The sequence below is a fragment of the Thermobia domestica genome, chromosome 10 (assembly GCF_964235325.1).
Source record: "Thermobia domestica chromosome 10, izTheDome1.hap1.1, whole genome shotgun sequence".
Classification (NCBI taxonomy): domain Eukaryota; kingdom Metazoa; phylum Arthropoda; class Insecta; order Zygentoma; family Lepismatidae; genus Thermobia; species Thermobia domestica.
Genome location: NC_137463.1, coordinates 203,527,286 through 203,545,331, shown reverse-complemented (window position 1 = coordinate 203,545,331; position 18,046 = coordinate 203,527,286). Strand labels below are relative to the sequence as shown.

The following is an 18,046-nucleotide window of genomic DNA, read 5'->3' as shown; positions in this document are numbered from 1 at the left end:
TGAACACAAGAAAGAGCATTTATCAACGTTTAAAGATACGCAAGTCATTACACAATTTACTTCATTAATAAATATGATTTAAATGTCGTTATATCAATCTTTCGTGGACTCGTCGTAACCTGGAAGAATTCTGATAAATTCTACATGAATCTAAGACGGAAATCAGGACACATTTTGTACATAAATTTACAAAACGAGGCGAGAAAATTTTGATTCGAGACAGGATTTTTACAAACATTTACGACCGAGACGAGAAAACCCGAATTCTCATCTCGTCTTGAGGGCAACGCTATAAGCAAGCAAGTTAGAAATCAAATATGCACGATCATGGTTCCTTTAAGCTGCACTAAGCTGTAAATATACCGAATATCGCATTGGGAGTGAAGGGAGAGCGATTAAAGTGGGGTGCCTGATAATTTAAGGTTCCTCATAACTCCAGTAAAATTCAGGAAAAAAATCTCTGAATTACGAAAAACTTAAAACATACAAAATACATTTTCAGGTTAACTCTTACAGCCATTACGTTATTATAAGATTAATGCTACTTCTGAAACTGATTTGATTGAATATGTATTTGGATAACGAAACTACTTTCATAAGTTTTTCAAAGTATCAAGTTTGAGAAGAACGAAGTTTGTCTTTCAATGTTGTTCTCTCATTGCTCATAGATACCAGTGATGAAATAATTGGTCGAAAATCACGCGGCCGCGTCTTACATCAATTCATGAAGAAAATTAGTTCCAATATTAGGTACCTAAGTTCACTATTAACAAAAAAAAAAAAAAAAAGCCTCTTGCAACCATGCGTAGCACATTTTAATATTTGGTCTAGGAATTAATTCGTGCGGTTGGTACGCACACATTGAAGCTGTAGTACAAACAAAAAATACATAAATACCTTAAGAAAAATATTGTCCATCGCTAGCCACCACTTTCGCCCATCTGTCAGGCAATGTACGGATTCCGTGGCGAAAGAAGTCCTCATCCTTGGAAGCGATCCAGTCAGAGACCCATGTTTCGATATCTTCTGAAGAAGTAAACCGCTGTCCAATCAAATCGTTGTTCATGCAATCGAACAAGTAGTAGTCCGAAGGAGCAACGTCTGGTGAATACGGCGGGTGGGGTAAAACTTCCCATCCGACATTTTCTAAATAGGTTTTGACCGGTTTTGCGACATGTGGGCGAGCGTTATCATGTTGAACAATAAGTTTATCATGTCTGTTCTCCCATTCTGGTCGTGTTTTGGCCAGAGCTTGCTTCAAACGCATTAATTGTCGTCGATAACGTTCTCCATTCATAGTTTCACCCGGTTGCAGCAGCTCATAGTACACCACACCTTTCATATCCCACCATATGCACAGCATAACCTTTGCACAGTGAATATCTCGTTTTGATTGTGATGGACCTGGTTCACCTGGTTTCACCCATTCCTTTTTTCGTTTAGGGTTCTCGTAATGGATCCACTTCTCATCACCCGTAATAATTCGATGCAGAAACCCCTTTCTGCTCTGTCGTTGAAGCAGCAATTCGCAAATGGTTTTTCGTCTTTCAACGTCTCTGTCTTTCAATTCATGTGGAACCCAATGTGACATCTTTTGAATCATTCCCATGGGTTTCAAGCGTTTGGAGACTGTTGTTTGATCAACGCCTAATGCTGCTGCAAGTTGTTCCTGCGTTTGACACGAATCCTGCTCGAGCAATGCTGTCAATTCTTCGTCTTGAAATTTTTTTGGCTGTCCAGCTCGCTCTTGGTCTGCCAAGCCGAAATCACCACTTCTAAACCGTGCAAACCACTTCTGACACGTTCGCTCAGCTAGAGCATGGTCACCATACACTTCCACCAAAATACGATGACTTTCAGTCGCACTTTTCTGCATGTTAAAGTAATGCAGCAGGACACCCCGCAAAAACACTTTATCAGGCACAAATTGCGCCATGTTCACTTAACTACAAACTGGTGTTGTTGACGCTTTAATCCACTGCCCTATACTACGAACGATACGCGATGACAGGGGTTTGCAACACATGTGTGGATACACGGAACTGTGGGACGCTCCGTTCGTTGCGCCATCTCTTGTCCACCCGCACGAATTAATTCCTAGACCAAATACTTATTCTTGAAATAAAAATATGACTGGGTAAAGACGATTGCCTTTGTCTTTGAATTTCATATGTGAATATATGTGAATATAGGGCTTTTCAGATAGAGGAGCGGGAGGGGCAGGTTTTATTAAACAAGATCGTACATCTGATATGTTTTAACTATAGGCAACTTGTACTTGCAGGCTAAACTCAGTCTTCTGAAGTCAAACGACAAATACCATTAAGATGTTCAAGAGCATAACGTATCATTATTATTACATACTACAGACACAAAGATACCACTAGGCTCCCAAGTTTCAAAATTATATTTTGTGTGAAAGCAGTTAGTAGATTTAATTCTTTGTCACATGATAGCTAGACCCTGAGAGAAATTCAGAGGGAGTCCACGGGAAAATTCTTTCGTCATAAATTAAAGTTGTACTACTTAGAATTATTATAAAACCAATTGGAAGATGATTAAAAAGAAATAAATTTAAGAAAAAAGTTAAGACATGGATAACTGATATTTACCCTCTTTTACGCTCTTGGTTCAATTTAGCTGTATTTATATGCTTTGGACATTTGAGGTAGAAATGAATAAATCGAGAACCGTTATCTACTAACAAACACAATAGGTGAAACCTAAAAATACGAGCCCTAGGAGTTATAATTTTTGCCAAATTAACTTCCTGCCATTCTGTCCTTCTGCCATTTCGTCCTCCTGCCATTTTGTCCTCCTGCCTTTATTTCCTGCCATTTTGTTCTCCTGCCATTCTGTCCTAAATTCATTTGTGTCGGTATTATTCTTTTCAAAATCAAATATCTGCAGTTAATGAAGAGTGAGATTGTTCCTATTCAGTAATACTTCTATTGTTCTTATATTTAAAAGACTTTTTAAAACGTGGTATCCATACACTTTCGAAGCGTTGGAATATTTGCATTAAACGTCAGGGAGACTGTCTAAAAATGATAGGTATGGGGTCTAAAAATGGGGTCCGGTAGAAGTTTTTTTTTTGGGGGGGGGGCTGGGCTCGATCCAACCATATTATAGTTCATTTGCAAGCCTACCGTGAAAATTTTAGGGGGGCAGTGAAAATTTAGAGGACTAGACCCCCCTGGATATGGGCCTGGCACTCGTATATTAATACGTCTTTTTAAAAATCGAAAACGTATTTATAGCTCCAACCTTATCGAGGAATGCTATTTTAAAAATTGCATTATTGTAGTTCTAAGTTCGTCTTCTGAATAGTAAACTATTCTCTTAAATGCTTTTTAAGAGGGGAAAAAAGTCAGACATTGCTAAATCAAGTGAATATCGGGGAAAACAGTCTTTATTATGATCGAAGAGTAAACCTAGAATTTTCAGGGGAGCAAGAACTTTGGTTAACATTGTTTGTAGCTGGTAGCAGTTCTCATCTTGTAGCCCAATAGGTGCGACCAGCTTGAACTACGGAAGAACGCAACATACTTGAGTTTTTCATTGCTTACTATATTTCTTTTTTTTTTTCTTCACAGTTGTTTGGTCATCTTGACCGATCCCATGACTTTCCTGGCAAGATGGGCAGCTACAAAATAGTATATAGGCCAGATCCAAGTAATAATTCTCGAATTATTTTTTGCGTCTACTTCGGTTTAGCGTGTCTGAGGTTTCACGATTGATTTTGACATTCTCTGATGTTCGGAAATCCAACAATTGATTGCAAATTCGTCTCAAACCCCTCTTTTTAAATTCAGCCCTTCATGTCAAATTGCGTAAACTGACGAGGATTCAATACCTAAACCTTCTGTCATTGCATAAAAACATCTAATATTTGAAAACTCATGTTTTGCACTGTAGTCTCATTGTCTGACATAGTTGCAGAATACCATGCCTGTGGGTAAATCCATATCAAATCAATCAATGATCGTTATGTACAAAATGTATTATTTTTGATTTTTGTACACAAAGTTATTCTAGGTTTAGATAGTAAACAGCAAGCATTCCTTCAGTTTTTAGATGTTTTGAGTGACCAGTTTGTGTAGGCATGTAAACCGATTTTGCACTTCACGCAGGTTTGCGGGAAACATTGTAGTTCCGTTATTTTTGAAGATATTGATTTCAAACAACAATCACTTAAAAGAATATTAAGTGTATATCAATGTAGGTCCAGTGCACATGTCAGCAAACTACACTACAAATACTTGAAACAATGTTGAAAGTTAAAGTTTGAAAAACGCAAATTGTAATTTTTTAAATTAAAAATTAAAAAAAAGGCACTCGCCGTTAATTTCTTTCCTAGATATAGACTTGGTAGTATACTACATCCTAAAAAAGAGATTGATACCTGAGAGTTTCACCTTTTTTTGTTATAAGTCTTCAAACATTGCAATTTTTCGAAAACCGACTGTGTTCAACTTGAAATATCTCAAAAGGAATATACTTGATAAATTCCAAATTTTCGCGAAACAAGTGTTATTGGTGTAGAAACAAGTAGTTAAAACTTAACTACTGACATTTGACAATTATTTATTTTATTATATATATACACCTGTGGCGAAATGCGGTTTATTAGGAACTGTAGTATGCAAACTGTAGTTAGGTATTAAAACGTATAGTTCAGTTCAATTATACATGTTTTATTGTAATAATATTTTACTGGGATAAACTGATTGTCATAATGTTTTGAAAGAAATAATTATTAAAAAATAAACACTGTTCTGTTTTGTCTTATGTAGTTTGAGCATATGCAATTTATGAAGAATCGAGACCATCTTATTAATAAGAGATCCCATTTCTCAGACTGTTTTAAGCAACATACAAAAAGAAGAATAATGAAAAAAATTCTGTAAAGTCGGCGCGGCCAGACGCTTCACAGCCGGCTGCCTTTGTCTTGAAGCTAAGACGTCTTCCATTAACTCCCCTGAGCAGAAACGCCACGTGCATGGTATTTTAGTGACGTGTTTTTGCCAACCGTTAAGGCCTTTTCAAATTTGGTTATTTCACAGATTTTCTAAATGTACTATATATATATATATATATATATATATATATATATATATATATATATATATATAATCTGAGAATTTGCAGGTATTCTAGTCTCTTTGCCTGGCACAGGAGCTCACGTGGTTCGAATTCTGCGTTAATCAGTAGGCCCAAGTCTCATATAGTGTTGTTGCTGAAAGGGACTCTAAATTCAAATTCAATTCAACTCTGAGAGGGCGCGGTGACTCAGTGGTAGAGCGTTCACCTCCGGTGCTTGGGGTCCCTGGTTCGATTCCAGTTCGCGCCGTGTGGACTTTGTGATGGACAAACACCATGCTCATGGGTTTTCTCGGGGTTCTCCCGATTCCTCCCACTTTCTTCATTCCACCATTTTCACTCATCTCTCATCATCACCGTCTCCTTTGGCATAATAGTGGGACGTAAAACTTAAAGATTTCATTTCTTCTTTTTTTTCAATTCAATTCTGCCAATCAGTAGTAGGTGCGGGCTACTGGGATAGAAGAGCCACATCTTTCCCTCAGTTTTAGTATCTCTTTCTTTCTTCCCCCTATATATATAATATATATATATATATAATATATATATATATATATATATATATATATATAATATATAATATATATATATATATATATATATATATATATATATATATATATAGAGAGAGAGAGAGAGAGAGAGAGAGAGAAAGAAAGAAAGAAAGAGAGAGAGAGATAGGGTGTGGAAATAGTTCAGGAACGATCCAGTATCCGCAAAATAAGCAGATCAGCAAAACAAAACAAAAAAAGTGTTACATAGTTTTGAAAGATCTATCTAATGATACCAAACGCAACTTCCTATCCCCGCCCCTTTCGGGTTAAGGGGTTAACTTTAAAAATTTGAAGAGATCAAAGCCCACGGAGAGCTGTAGTGCTAGTGCAACCTGCTATCCCCATCCCCTTCGGGAGTACGGCGGGTAGCTTTAAAATTTTAAATGAGAATCCCCATTTCTTATTGCACATTTGGACTGTCCAGAAAAAGGAACAGTGATTTAATTCAGAATTGAAAACAGTGCCTTCATAGATGGTGCTTGAATCGACAAACAAAAAAGGAGTAGTACCAAAACATTATGAAAATGGGAATTGTTTGTCCCGTACTCTGTGGCCATACGGTTAGCGTACTGGACTGCGGAGTCAGATTGTCCTGAGTTCCATCCCCCGCTCAAGGCAATCCTTTTTCTTTCGTTATTTCCCTAAATAATAATTCCATACGTTTTAATTTCAATTAGTACTTTATTCAAGTTTATACAATACATATTTCGATAATTGTTTTGCAAACTAGCATTATGAAGTGGTTCTTAGTAATAGGGTTATTAGGGTTAGAGTTTATAAGGTTATTTACAACAAAAACAAACCATTTTTGTCGTAACTTGTATTTTCTTGCAAGTTATAAATTATGGACAAATACGTAATTTTTTAACGAGGTTAAAATGAATGAATTCATTATTTGGGTATGTTATTCTGCGCGGGAATCGAACTCAGGACCTCTGACTCTGCACTCCAGTACGTTAATCTTATGTCCATAGAGTACGGGACTGACAATTCCCATTTTCATAACGTTCTGGAACCCCTCTTTTCTGTGTATTGATTCAAGCGCCATCCGTGAAGGCACTCCTTTCAATTCTGGGTCAAATCACTGTCACTTTTCTTGGAGAATCCAAATGTGCAATTAGAAATGAGGATTCTCATTTAAAATTTTAAAGCTACTCCCCGTACTCCCGAAGGGGATGGGGGCAGCAGGATGCACTAGCTTTACAGCTCTCCGTAAACTTTGATCTCTTCAGCAATCTGCCTCCATTCCTTTCTATTCCTCCTCGTATTTCGTCTTCCTTTCACGTTCATAGTCTTTAAGTCTCCTTTTACATCATCCGCCCATCTTAGTCTAGGCTGTCTTCTTCTACTTCGATATATATATACTATATCGAGGGTAAACCCTTTATCATGATACGCCCTTGTAATTTTTAAAATAATAGACAAAACGCTGAAATTTTGTACCATGCGAATATCGAAATGGTTACATTGTTTGACAAGTTATATATTTTTTAATTGGTACTACATCAGGTTATTACATATTTCAAACCTACATGCCAAACAGAAACTTTCAATATCACATCTGTTTTTTATTATTGCAAACTAAAGACACTCCAGTTTTACAGAAGTCCTAATTTTGGTATCCTCTACAGCAGTAATAACGCAGTTGAGATGGACGGGGCAGTGCACATCCAAAGTACTCTAGTGATTAATACTATGATCATGATATGATGGATTTTGAGTGAATAGGAACAAACTTACAAGCAATTGAAAATTTGACTTATTTTTCTTCAAAAAGCCTTTATTTCGAAAAACTGCTTAGATAAGTACCTCGTTCTATTACATAGATGATTTTCAATAGATATGAAGATTGTAATAACGTTTACAGCAGGTGGATTTCTGAAGGTATGGTAAAGAATGCTAAAGTTTGCAATACTGCTTAAAATTATGTAATTCCGAGAACTTACTGCAATTTTACCTACCATAAACTGTTGTTATAATGTTATAGAAGCAAAGTAAATCAAAATTTGTATTTAAAACTTCCCATAACTATTCCATTCCATATGTCAAATTTATATAGGGTACACCGGAGTCTAATGGTTAGAGCGTTGTACTCATGTTCGCGTGGTCCCGGATTCGATTCCTGGCCAGTACTTCCCAATTTTCGGCGTCTACTCAGCGTTGTGAGGAAAACTGGGGAGTCACGTGAAAACAAGACGTGACGGCTACTAAGTCTAGAAAGCTGCTGATGCGTCTGTTAGGGACAGAGCGTCGTAGCGGGCTGACCACTTACTCGCCCCTACGTCGCTAGCGGATGGCGCTGGAGCAGGTCTAGGTTCTAAATGGGCCGTTACGCTAAGTGTTTAAATATACATAAGGAATAGTTTGAGATCTCAAATTGCTGTAAACGGCATTATGATCTGTATGTCTATTGAAAACTACCTTCGGAATTAGATATACTTTCCTTACAAGTTCTCGAATTTTTGTAATGTCAAATATTCAATTCATTGTGACTGTGTTTCTGCTTGTTTGAAATGCGTGATATAATAACCATATGTTCGACTCTAAGATGCTTTGGATGAGTATTACTCTTTCCGTCTCACTAGCGTTATTACTGTTCTAGAACACTCCAAAAATTTGGTTGTTTGTAATACCTTAATGTTCTTAGTTTGCATCCCTGCATAACAAATGCGGTATTGCACGTTTTCGTTTTATATGTACATTTGAAATTTGTAATAAACTAGTGGGGGGCATGGTGGCTTAGTGGTAGAGCGTTCACCTCTGGTGCGTGGAGTCCCTGGTTCGATTCTAGCTCGCGCCAAGTGGTCTTTGTGGTGGACAAACGCCCTGTTCGTGGGTTTTTGGGGTTCTCCCATTTCCTCCCACTTTATTCATTCCACCGTTGCATTCGTTTTTGATCACCACCCTCTCCTTTGCTTCACAGGCATAACCGTGGGACGTAAGACAAAGATTTTATTTCATTTTATTTATAATAAACTAACGTAATGCTATACAACTTTATATTGAGTTGGCAACTCTGCCAATCTGGTTATACTGCGGAGTATCTCAAGCAATATCAATATTTCCATGGTACAAAATTTCAACGTTATATATATATATATATATATATATATATATATATATATATATTAGTTTAAAAGTTACAAGGATGTATCAAGATAAATGACCCACCCTGTAGTATAAAATAGTTAGAGTGGATACATTGAGACTTAAAATTAGGAATACCACTAAACAAGAACTGAGTGGTTATGGCTTGGGGATCCACTACACACTGATCGGATGTTTACAAGCACAATTCTATTATTATACATACGACATAAGATTGTCTAATATAGTCAAGACGCCAGATCATTAAAAAAAATGTTCGTATACGAGTGTTGTCCTATTTAATATGTAACACTTACTACTAAATCAGAATGTTCCAAATTTATTTACATTTAATATCCGACAGTAGATGAGGCGGGTACACTTTAACACTTTGTGTAATCATAAAATGTGTAAGTACATAAAATCTACGATATCGGGGACAATATTTTACAGGGGATGTGAACATTTTCAGCGCTTGTCGTATGCTTAATGGTAGTACCATTTTTTTTTACCTAATTGCTTTCTCTATATTTTTTTAGTTTCATTCATGGGAAATCTTTATTATTTATTTATTTATTTATTTATTTATTTGTTGTAAAATCCATCCTTAAGTCAATGGTTACTAAACTTATGAAGCTAACGTACCGTTTTAAATCCTACTTTGAGCTAGCAACCAAAAGAACTACCAATTAAAAAAATCTTACGTTTGTTTGTGGAGGAACGCTTTTGTCTTCGGTGCGAGAGGTCCCGGGTTCGATTCCCGGTGGGGGCACTCAGTCGAAAAAGTATAAAAAGCTTTTTCAGGCCAGCCATCCTAAATGAGGATTTCCTAGTTTTCCTCACTCACACTAGGGAAATGCTGGGGTGGTAACTAACTAATAGGTCCCAGGCCGCTTCCTTCCTTGCCTCTTCGCGGATAGTGTGCTCGCCGAGGAACGCCATGGGGGACGAGGGACGTCAAACGTGACGGGCTAATCTAAATCCTAATCCTAAATCTAAATCCTAATTCTTTGTTTATGAAGGAGGTTAGCCAAACGGAGTGTTAACGTGGTCTACCGAAAATGTCCCCGCGAGCTACTAGTAGCTCGCGATCGACGGTTTGGCGATCATTGTTTTAATCCAATGTTTGCAATGCGGAAATTAACACATTACTATTTTCGCTTTTTATTTAAGTTCTTAGCCGGTATTGTTTATAAATAAAATTAAGATCACCGTGACAGCGAGAAGGATGGGATGTCACACTATTTCAGTCCATTATACCTAAAAGAGGAGAATGTTCTGACGTCGACTCCTTATCTTAATTTGAATTTAAGGCCATTTGGTGCCTTTACGGGTAAATAAATTGGTGTGCACATTCATACGGGGCGTCTTAACGCAGGGGCCCGATGGTCACTCACCCGAAGCCCACCAGCAGAACTACATACATTACATTACGGTAGAGGTCTGCACGGGCCGGATTTTTTAGCTGGACTCGGCCCGGCCCATGAATTTATAATGTGAGGTCCGACCCAAGTCCTAAATATGTTTCAGTCTGTAGGCCCGAGCCCGGCCTAAGCTCGTATGATAAGCAAATGAGCCCGAATTACAAAAGCTTAATAATTAACGCAAAATTGTATTTTTGTTTAAAATAATTAGATGTTTAATTTTGCAGTTAAAAGCTTACATGGTTTAGAGAGAATAACGAAATAAAGGTTATTATTTATACTTACTAACTACATGAATTCTCTAAAGAAAATGGCCATTTATATAAATTTCGTTTCCCTTAGCCTCGGTGCATAATTGTGGGACGTTAAACGAAATATTTCGTTCCATTTCATTTCATTTATATAAATTCTCGTGAAATAGAAACATGAATACTTTAAATATAAAACAAAATGCCAAATGTGTAAATTCTTATGCAAATGGCAATGTACTGAACTCAGACAGTCCTCAAAGCAGTCATTGTTATTTGCTGTGAAGAAAAAGGATGAAATCCACACTCTGGCTCCTCAAACTTTCACTTTCACTCACACAGGGGCGTAAATAAGGGCCCCGCAAACCCCGCATTGCGGGGGGCTTCAAGCCATCAGGGGCCCCCAAATCGTGAAGTGGGAAGTAGGGTAGGGGCGCCACTCCACGCTGTCTGCGGGAGGGCCCCTAAACCTTTAGTTACGCCACTGCACTCACAGATAAGCTAAGTATGTTTATTTCTGTTAATTTCAGTTTTTCTCTCCACTACACAGTTAGCTTTACTTTGAATTGCAAAATCATAATCAGATTTTTAGTATGGGCGTTTCAAGTTACACATTTAAATGTGTTTTGAAAGTTCTCCAGAAAGAACGGTACGGTAAATATCGTTCTACAGTATATTTACAAAGTTAGGCCCGAGAGATATGGTCGTATGTTTTAAAATTTACGGCTCGAGCCCGAAGTGATCTATTCTTTCTAAACCCGAACCCGGCCCACGAGCCCGCGCAGACCTGTACATTACTGGTAAAATTTTGTCATGGGATATAACGTTTTATCATCTCTTTCAATCTTCAATAAGAGAGCAAAAAGTCTTCCCTTGCTCATCCAACCGAGAAATGTCTTTGGAAGTAATCAGATAAGGAATTTTGCAGGTGTCCACTCAGCCGTTGACCCAGCACCTCTCGTTATCTTTCGATCAGCTTTTTCTTCCGAGACCACTATGAACATTCTCCAAGGAAGTGATTCTTTGTCACGCATTAAAAATAACAGGAAATCACTAACTAGTTCATTTTAAAATATTGATTCCATTTCCCAGATAGCGAGGAATATGAAAGCACAATTATATATAAATCTCAAAAATTGAATTATAAATTAGATATTTAAAACAAAAAATATGTGCATTGAGATTCATATAGAATTCGTTTATATGAGTTTTACACTCGTAAGCAACAAAAGCTCAAGTTGATATTTCGATTCAAATTGTCTAATATAATGCGAGACGGGATATAAGTGGGATCTGAACCACTACTCAAGTTTGTATTTTCCCGGTTAACACGGTTCTATAATTATATCCGGAGGAATTGGTGCGTACATAAATAATCATACAAAATTAAATTCCTCGTAATGGGGAACAAATGCATCAATAATTATGTGCCCATTAACTCTACAATCAATTAGTAAATGAAAAATCATGTTATATGAGTATATGGTAGATTTTTCTCACTACCGTTTCTCGCTTCCAAGAGATGGCTTAGGGGAGCATTTACATCCGTTTGAATAAACGTATTTTCATTATTCAAATGTAAGTTTAGAGATCAAATTCAAATAAATACAATACCTATATATATATATTAAAAAAAAAGCAGAGTTAAAGAATAAGAATATAAATAGATTATTCAAATGGAAACATAGAACAGATTACTAGAATACTTTACGATTTATAAAATTTAATAAAATAAAATTGCTTTATTTTTCCAGGGAAATATCGATTGTGTAAATCAAAGAAAAAGATTCCCCTATTAGGGGCTGTGTTCAGAAAGAATAAAGAAAAGGTCAGAAGGCATGTGCACCTAGTTCAAACTCTTATGCCCTCACTAAATGCCTTCCAGAAATCACTGTTTATATTTGTGATTATTTTTGATTTTGAGTGTACATCATATTTTAAAAAAACAAAGCTTTTAACATATATTTTACTGATTGATTTGTAAGAGGATATTTGCGTATCTCCTTTTATATTTGTCAGCCTACTTCTGGTACCTGAATCACATCCAAATCCTGCAATAATAACCTTTTCTATAAATTGTAAAGTATTTTATTGAATCTCTTCTAGATTTCCATTGGAATAATTCAGCTATTTCCTTATTCTTGAAGCCTATACTTTTATGGGTATCGTATTTTAATCTGCTTTAAGTAGAGCTCCATGTGAGTATCGAAAATTTTAATTATATATTTGAAACGAAAACTATATAACCGCTTCCCTAAATTGCTCCCTAGAGACGAGATGCGGTGGGAAGACAAAATCCAAGGGACAGAATCTCAGCAGACACAAGCTAGCAAAATTCTTGCGAGACGGAAGAAATTCAAGAGGGTAAAATCTATTTTGTCAGTATAATAGGTATATAATTTTTGAATGATATATCATTGAAAAATAAATGTAGATTCAAGACTCAAAAACTACGTAGACCATAATCATTCCAGTAACAAGAAGTAATTACAGCCTGTAACTTACAACTGAAGATGAAGATGGAGACTGCGAACGGACGTCTAGACCTACTGAAATTATTGCATATACATATTTTACAGCAGTGCAAAAAGAAGTAATATCTAATATTGCTAAAATTTATACTATTCAGAGAGATAAGAGATACGTTTCTCTAAGTATAATACTTGACTCTCTGACTATTGGATGGGGTTCGAAATGGCGATAATAAATGCTTTAAAAAAAAAAAGTTTCGGACCGAGTGTAAATGTGAAAGGCCGTTTCTACCATTTGTCGCAGTCTGTGTGGAGAAAGATTCAACCGTTAGATTCACGAGCTGTATACGAGGAAGATGAATCAGTGCGTACACGTAGTGGAATGATTTGTGCTTAGCATTTCTAGCAGTGAACCATCCTGAGATATATATGCAATGTAGAACGTATTGCAGAGCGTACTGAAGAATAAGGAACTGCAGACAGACTTGATAAATTATTTTGGCTTATGTGAGGAGGTCTTTCGTCGAACTCAGTAACTAACTAATTGAGGAACGGAACGGTAATGGCATTATATCTGCCAGCATAGAATGAATGTAGTCTATCACGTACGAATAAATTCTACAAAAGGTAAAACAAAGACTTCTCGCACTTGATTGGACATAAGCATGTGAATTGCAATACGAGGTATCAAAGAAAACCCAAGTTTTCGGAGCTACAATACAAGAGCAGACGGAAGTTGGCATTAAAAAAAAAAAAAAAAAAATTCGATTTCAAACAGGAACTCAAAACTTATGCACTAGTCTAATTGGCAATAAACTAAGGAAAACTAATTTCTAGAAAGTGCAATACATATTATTTATTTAGGTTAAAACGCACCTGAGATGTGATTAACGTGCATTAAATTGTGAAAGTAAATATTTTTGTCTTATTACAGGGCCCACAACAGCTTGTCATATAGACAAGTATAACTAATGTAAAACTTTGAGGATAGAGAAATAAATACGTTCCTTTCTTGGGTCATTGAATCCATATGAGAACAGTGGCGGCACGTCAGATTCTGTCAGAGAGGCAAGTTTGTGCTCCGACAAGAGCTTGACGTTTTTTGTTATATATTAGTATAGGCTACATTTAAAAAAATGTATTTCTCAAACTTAAGTAGAAACAATTGCTTCCCTGCCCTCCCAAATGACGGCTCTGTATTAGAAAGTCATTACTCGCTATATTTTACAGTTTCTGATTTACGGTGATCAAATTTTAAACCGGAAGAAGTAAGAAAAATTAAACACTTCCGGTTTTGTAGTGCTAGGAGCGCAAATGATGATTCCTTGAAACGCTGAACCGATTTACAAAAACCGTTCGTCTCTATCTATTACCGTTTTTATGGTACGGCTATCAACGTTAAAATTAGAAGTTGTTTATTTTAACACTCCCGATTTCAATAGAAGGTTAACGGAGTAGATAGCATGTATTGTTGGACGGTTAATCGATTCCAGGGAAACACTTTTCGGTATCTCTCGCCGTTTTTGCTTAATGGAAATCAATAATGAAATGAAACCAGAGGTACTATAAATTTCAACAATGTTCGGTTTTAGCAGAATGTTAAGAGTAGAGACGATATATTTTATTGAGAATTTGATTCAATTCTAAAAATACAGCTTCTAGCCATGTAATATCGTTTTTGTTCTATGTCAATCAACGTAAACCCCTAACTTGAACGGTCATACACTTCTGCACTTTTATAAACTATTCCCAGTGATCAACAATAAGAAATTCAAAGCAAGAATATTTATTTGAAACATATACTAGACAACTTTAATTGGAATAGCAATGAAGTTTGGAGATTCATATATAATTGTGCCTTTATATACCTCACTACCTGTGAAATGAAATCAGTATTTAAAAAATGAACTAGTTAGTGATTTCCTGTTATTTTTAATGCGTGACAAAGAATCACTTCCTTGGAGAATGTTTATAGTGATCTTAGACGAAAAACGCTGATCGAAAGATAACGAGAAGTGTAGGGTCCACGGCTAAGTGGACATCTGCAAAATTTCTTATCTGATTGCTTCCAAGACATTCTCGGTTGGATGAGCACAAGGAAGACTTTTTGCTCTCTTATTGAAGATTGAAAGAGATGATAAAATGTGGCCCCTTGAAATGCGATATATCCTTGTCATGTAGGCCCAACACATTGATTTGCCCAGGATCCTGTAATGCTGTTAAGACGGCACTGCACGAGTACTGTGTCGATAGTACCTAGATCTAGTAACTATACAATTGATATTTGAATTCAGAATATCCGTGAAAAGTTGATATATGATTGTAAAAGTAATAAAATTTTGAAGATCAAAGGTATTTCAAATCAAAAGGCATTCCATTAACCAGTATTGCATTAATCAGTATCTGTTTACTATAAACTAGATTAATGCCTTATTTGAGAAATTCCATAATTAGTGTATAGAAACTGGTTCTAGTTTTGTGTCTCCCCCATTTGTCTGTTTTCTCAAGTGACGTATTTTCTTTTTTAATTTCCAGATGAATTCAAAAAGTTCCTGGGATGAATATGTTCTAGATTTTGTTCACAGAAGTGTTGTAGCTCGGGAATGTCTAGTAACAGTCGTATGTACATCAACAGAAGGGGTCGATGCAGAAGTAAGTATTCCTAGAAACGTCTGCGTATTATGCAAAAGTGTCTATTTATTTTTTGTTCCCTGGGCGTAAATCTTATTTACGATATCTAATGCTCATTATTTTTGCCATCTGATTCATTGGTGGAATTCAGAACAAAATGCATACAGTTCTAAACAATCTTTTAGAAAGTCAACACTTGTGCGCAAATAAGCCAAGCATTTTTCCCCCCCAGCTATGACTGACAACTAGTCTTGGATGGAGATTAAGATTTATGATAATCGCTATGGGCGACGCAATAACAAGATCATACTTGTGTGTGTAACCTGCTCAATCCTGATTGGTTAAGATTGGAAGGACAAAGAAAGCATTCCCTTTGCTAGTTCTCTTGTGAAAGTGAACAGGTGCTTTCTGTTATTTGGTCAGATGATTTCGAGTTGCTGAGAGCGTGCATTCGTACTGTGGAGTTAGTACTAGTTCTGAAAGGTATTTCATTTCATTTTATTTATCCTCCATTCTGTACAAACTTGGGAATTCATATTAATATATTACTCATATCTCTGTATTTATTTCTATACTTCATGTGTTATTAATTTACTTACATGTATTCGTTTTTTATTTAAATGTTCGCATTATGGGCGAACCTCACCAACTTAGGTACTTATTTTCCCTTGCTTTAGAAGCACTATGGCTCAGTGCTGGCGGCTGTTTGAGGGGTTCCTGGATTAATCCCAGCCCGTGCTTGTCATGGACAATATCGCATCCGGAGGGAATTATCGATGTATAACGTCTGTTGCTTGCTTTTTTTTTTATGTCCAAAGTACCTGCTTATTTTGTCAACATAATTGAAGCGAGTGTTAGTGAATCTTCCATCTTTCAACTCGAGTGACATTTGTGTCTTTGTGCGTCCGCTTGTTCCACGATAATTCTCATAGAATTTATTTTAATGAATGTTTATAAGTATCTTCCTTCCGCATGCAGAAATAAAACATTTTTGTTCGAGGTTTCACTCAGTTAAAAATAAGAGAGTAAAATTCTCCATGTTGCAAGAGATATACTATTAGATTGATAGTTTGGCAAAGGATTCTAACATAGAAGTTTGAGATATTGAAGATATTCCGATTGATCTGTGAGTAATTGATTCTGTGAATTTGTTTGTAAATTTTTCCAGTCAACTAAATGTTACATATGAATTACTTTTACTATTATATTAAAGATACTTAAATAGTACGAAAATTACTTCTTTTCTCATTAGCACTAAATTAGTTTGGCGTTCTCGAATATTTATTATTGGCAAATGAAAATGTGGTGCAGATTTACAATAGGGGTCTCACTAATGGTGTTGCTCAAAAAGGAGAAGTAATAACTTGTGGTTCATATTCAGCTTTTTTTTTTATTTATTTATTTATTATAGATTTTGACTTCTGTGAACCAAAATGCGTAGCAATTTTAAATTTGCATCGCAGTTTGTAAGTTTTGTATCGCACTCTCGGCACCAAGAAAATTACTCTTATTATGATTATTATTATTTCATACAGTGATATAGTAAACATTTTCTTTGCATCACATACAAGTACGATAATGAAGAGCAAAGTAAGGAAAATGTAACATCAATTATATTTTGACGTTCTACAGATTGTTTAAACTGGTAGCTATTTTTTGAATGTGTCCATATAAAGTTCTTTTATTATTCTTTAAAATTAAGTTTTGAATCCGTAATGACTTGAAGAAACGGGTAACTGGAATTACACATCACGAAGTCAGCTTCAGTTTTTACGATACAACAAAATAGCGTATTTCACATAAAGTCCAGTGTTTAATTGTAGCCAACTGCTACTCGGATCCAATTCGTTTTCCATATTTTAAATATTTTAAACCGAACACTATTTTCTCCCCGTAACATGAATGTAAACTAAGTGAGCATAACAAAACAGATACATATTTCTAAACCGATACTATGAAAAAATAAGAGCGCAGAAAAGGATACTGATAAGGTCCCGTATTTTAGCTAGTAATCTACTTTTTTGACAAGTAAGCTCCAGTTTTGGATTTGGAGAGTCGATTGAGCCACTTTCTTGACAGATAGAATAAAGTGTTGAAGAGGATATGATCTTTGTAATTAGTTCTAAGGCCTGTTTCCAATACTTTGGTTTGTAGTCGTAGATTGTTTCTTGCGAGTCAACAGACACCTATATAGATAGACGTCAGGTTTCCAAGAAGACTGATCATTAAGCTTTAATTGTAACTAAGATTAAAAGAGAACCATTCTGTATAAAGGAAAGATAAATTGTTTTCTGTTGCAAAAGTAGCCTACTTTGGTAATATATTATGATCATAGATGCATTGCGTTTTGTGATACAATTTTTCGTTTGCATGACAATTCTAGGATATTGTGTAGCAAATTGCGATCCGGTACGGCTTAAATAAAACGCGCGGTGTTTATATCTATCTATCTATCTATCTATCTATATCGATCTATCTATCTATCTATCTATCTATCTATCTATCTATATATATATATATATATATAT

The 18,046-nt window shown here is 35.9% G+C and overlaps 1 protein-coding gene across 2 annotated transcripts in view; it reads left to right on the top strand.

Moving 5' to 3' along the window:
* Nucleotides 1–18,046, top strand: part of LOC145662937 (tudor domain-containing protein 1-like) — a 125,397-nt gene that overhangs the window by 74,692 nt on the left and 32,659 nt on the right. For both annotated transcript variants that reach the window (XM_081728964.1, XM_081728965.1), the window contains one exon: nucleotides 15,423–15,539. In XM_081728964.1, coding sequence (XP_081585090.1) covers nucleotides 15,423–15,539 — 117 coding nt within the window. The remainder of the gene's footprint in view (nucleotides 1–15,422; nucleotides 15,540–18,046) is intronic.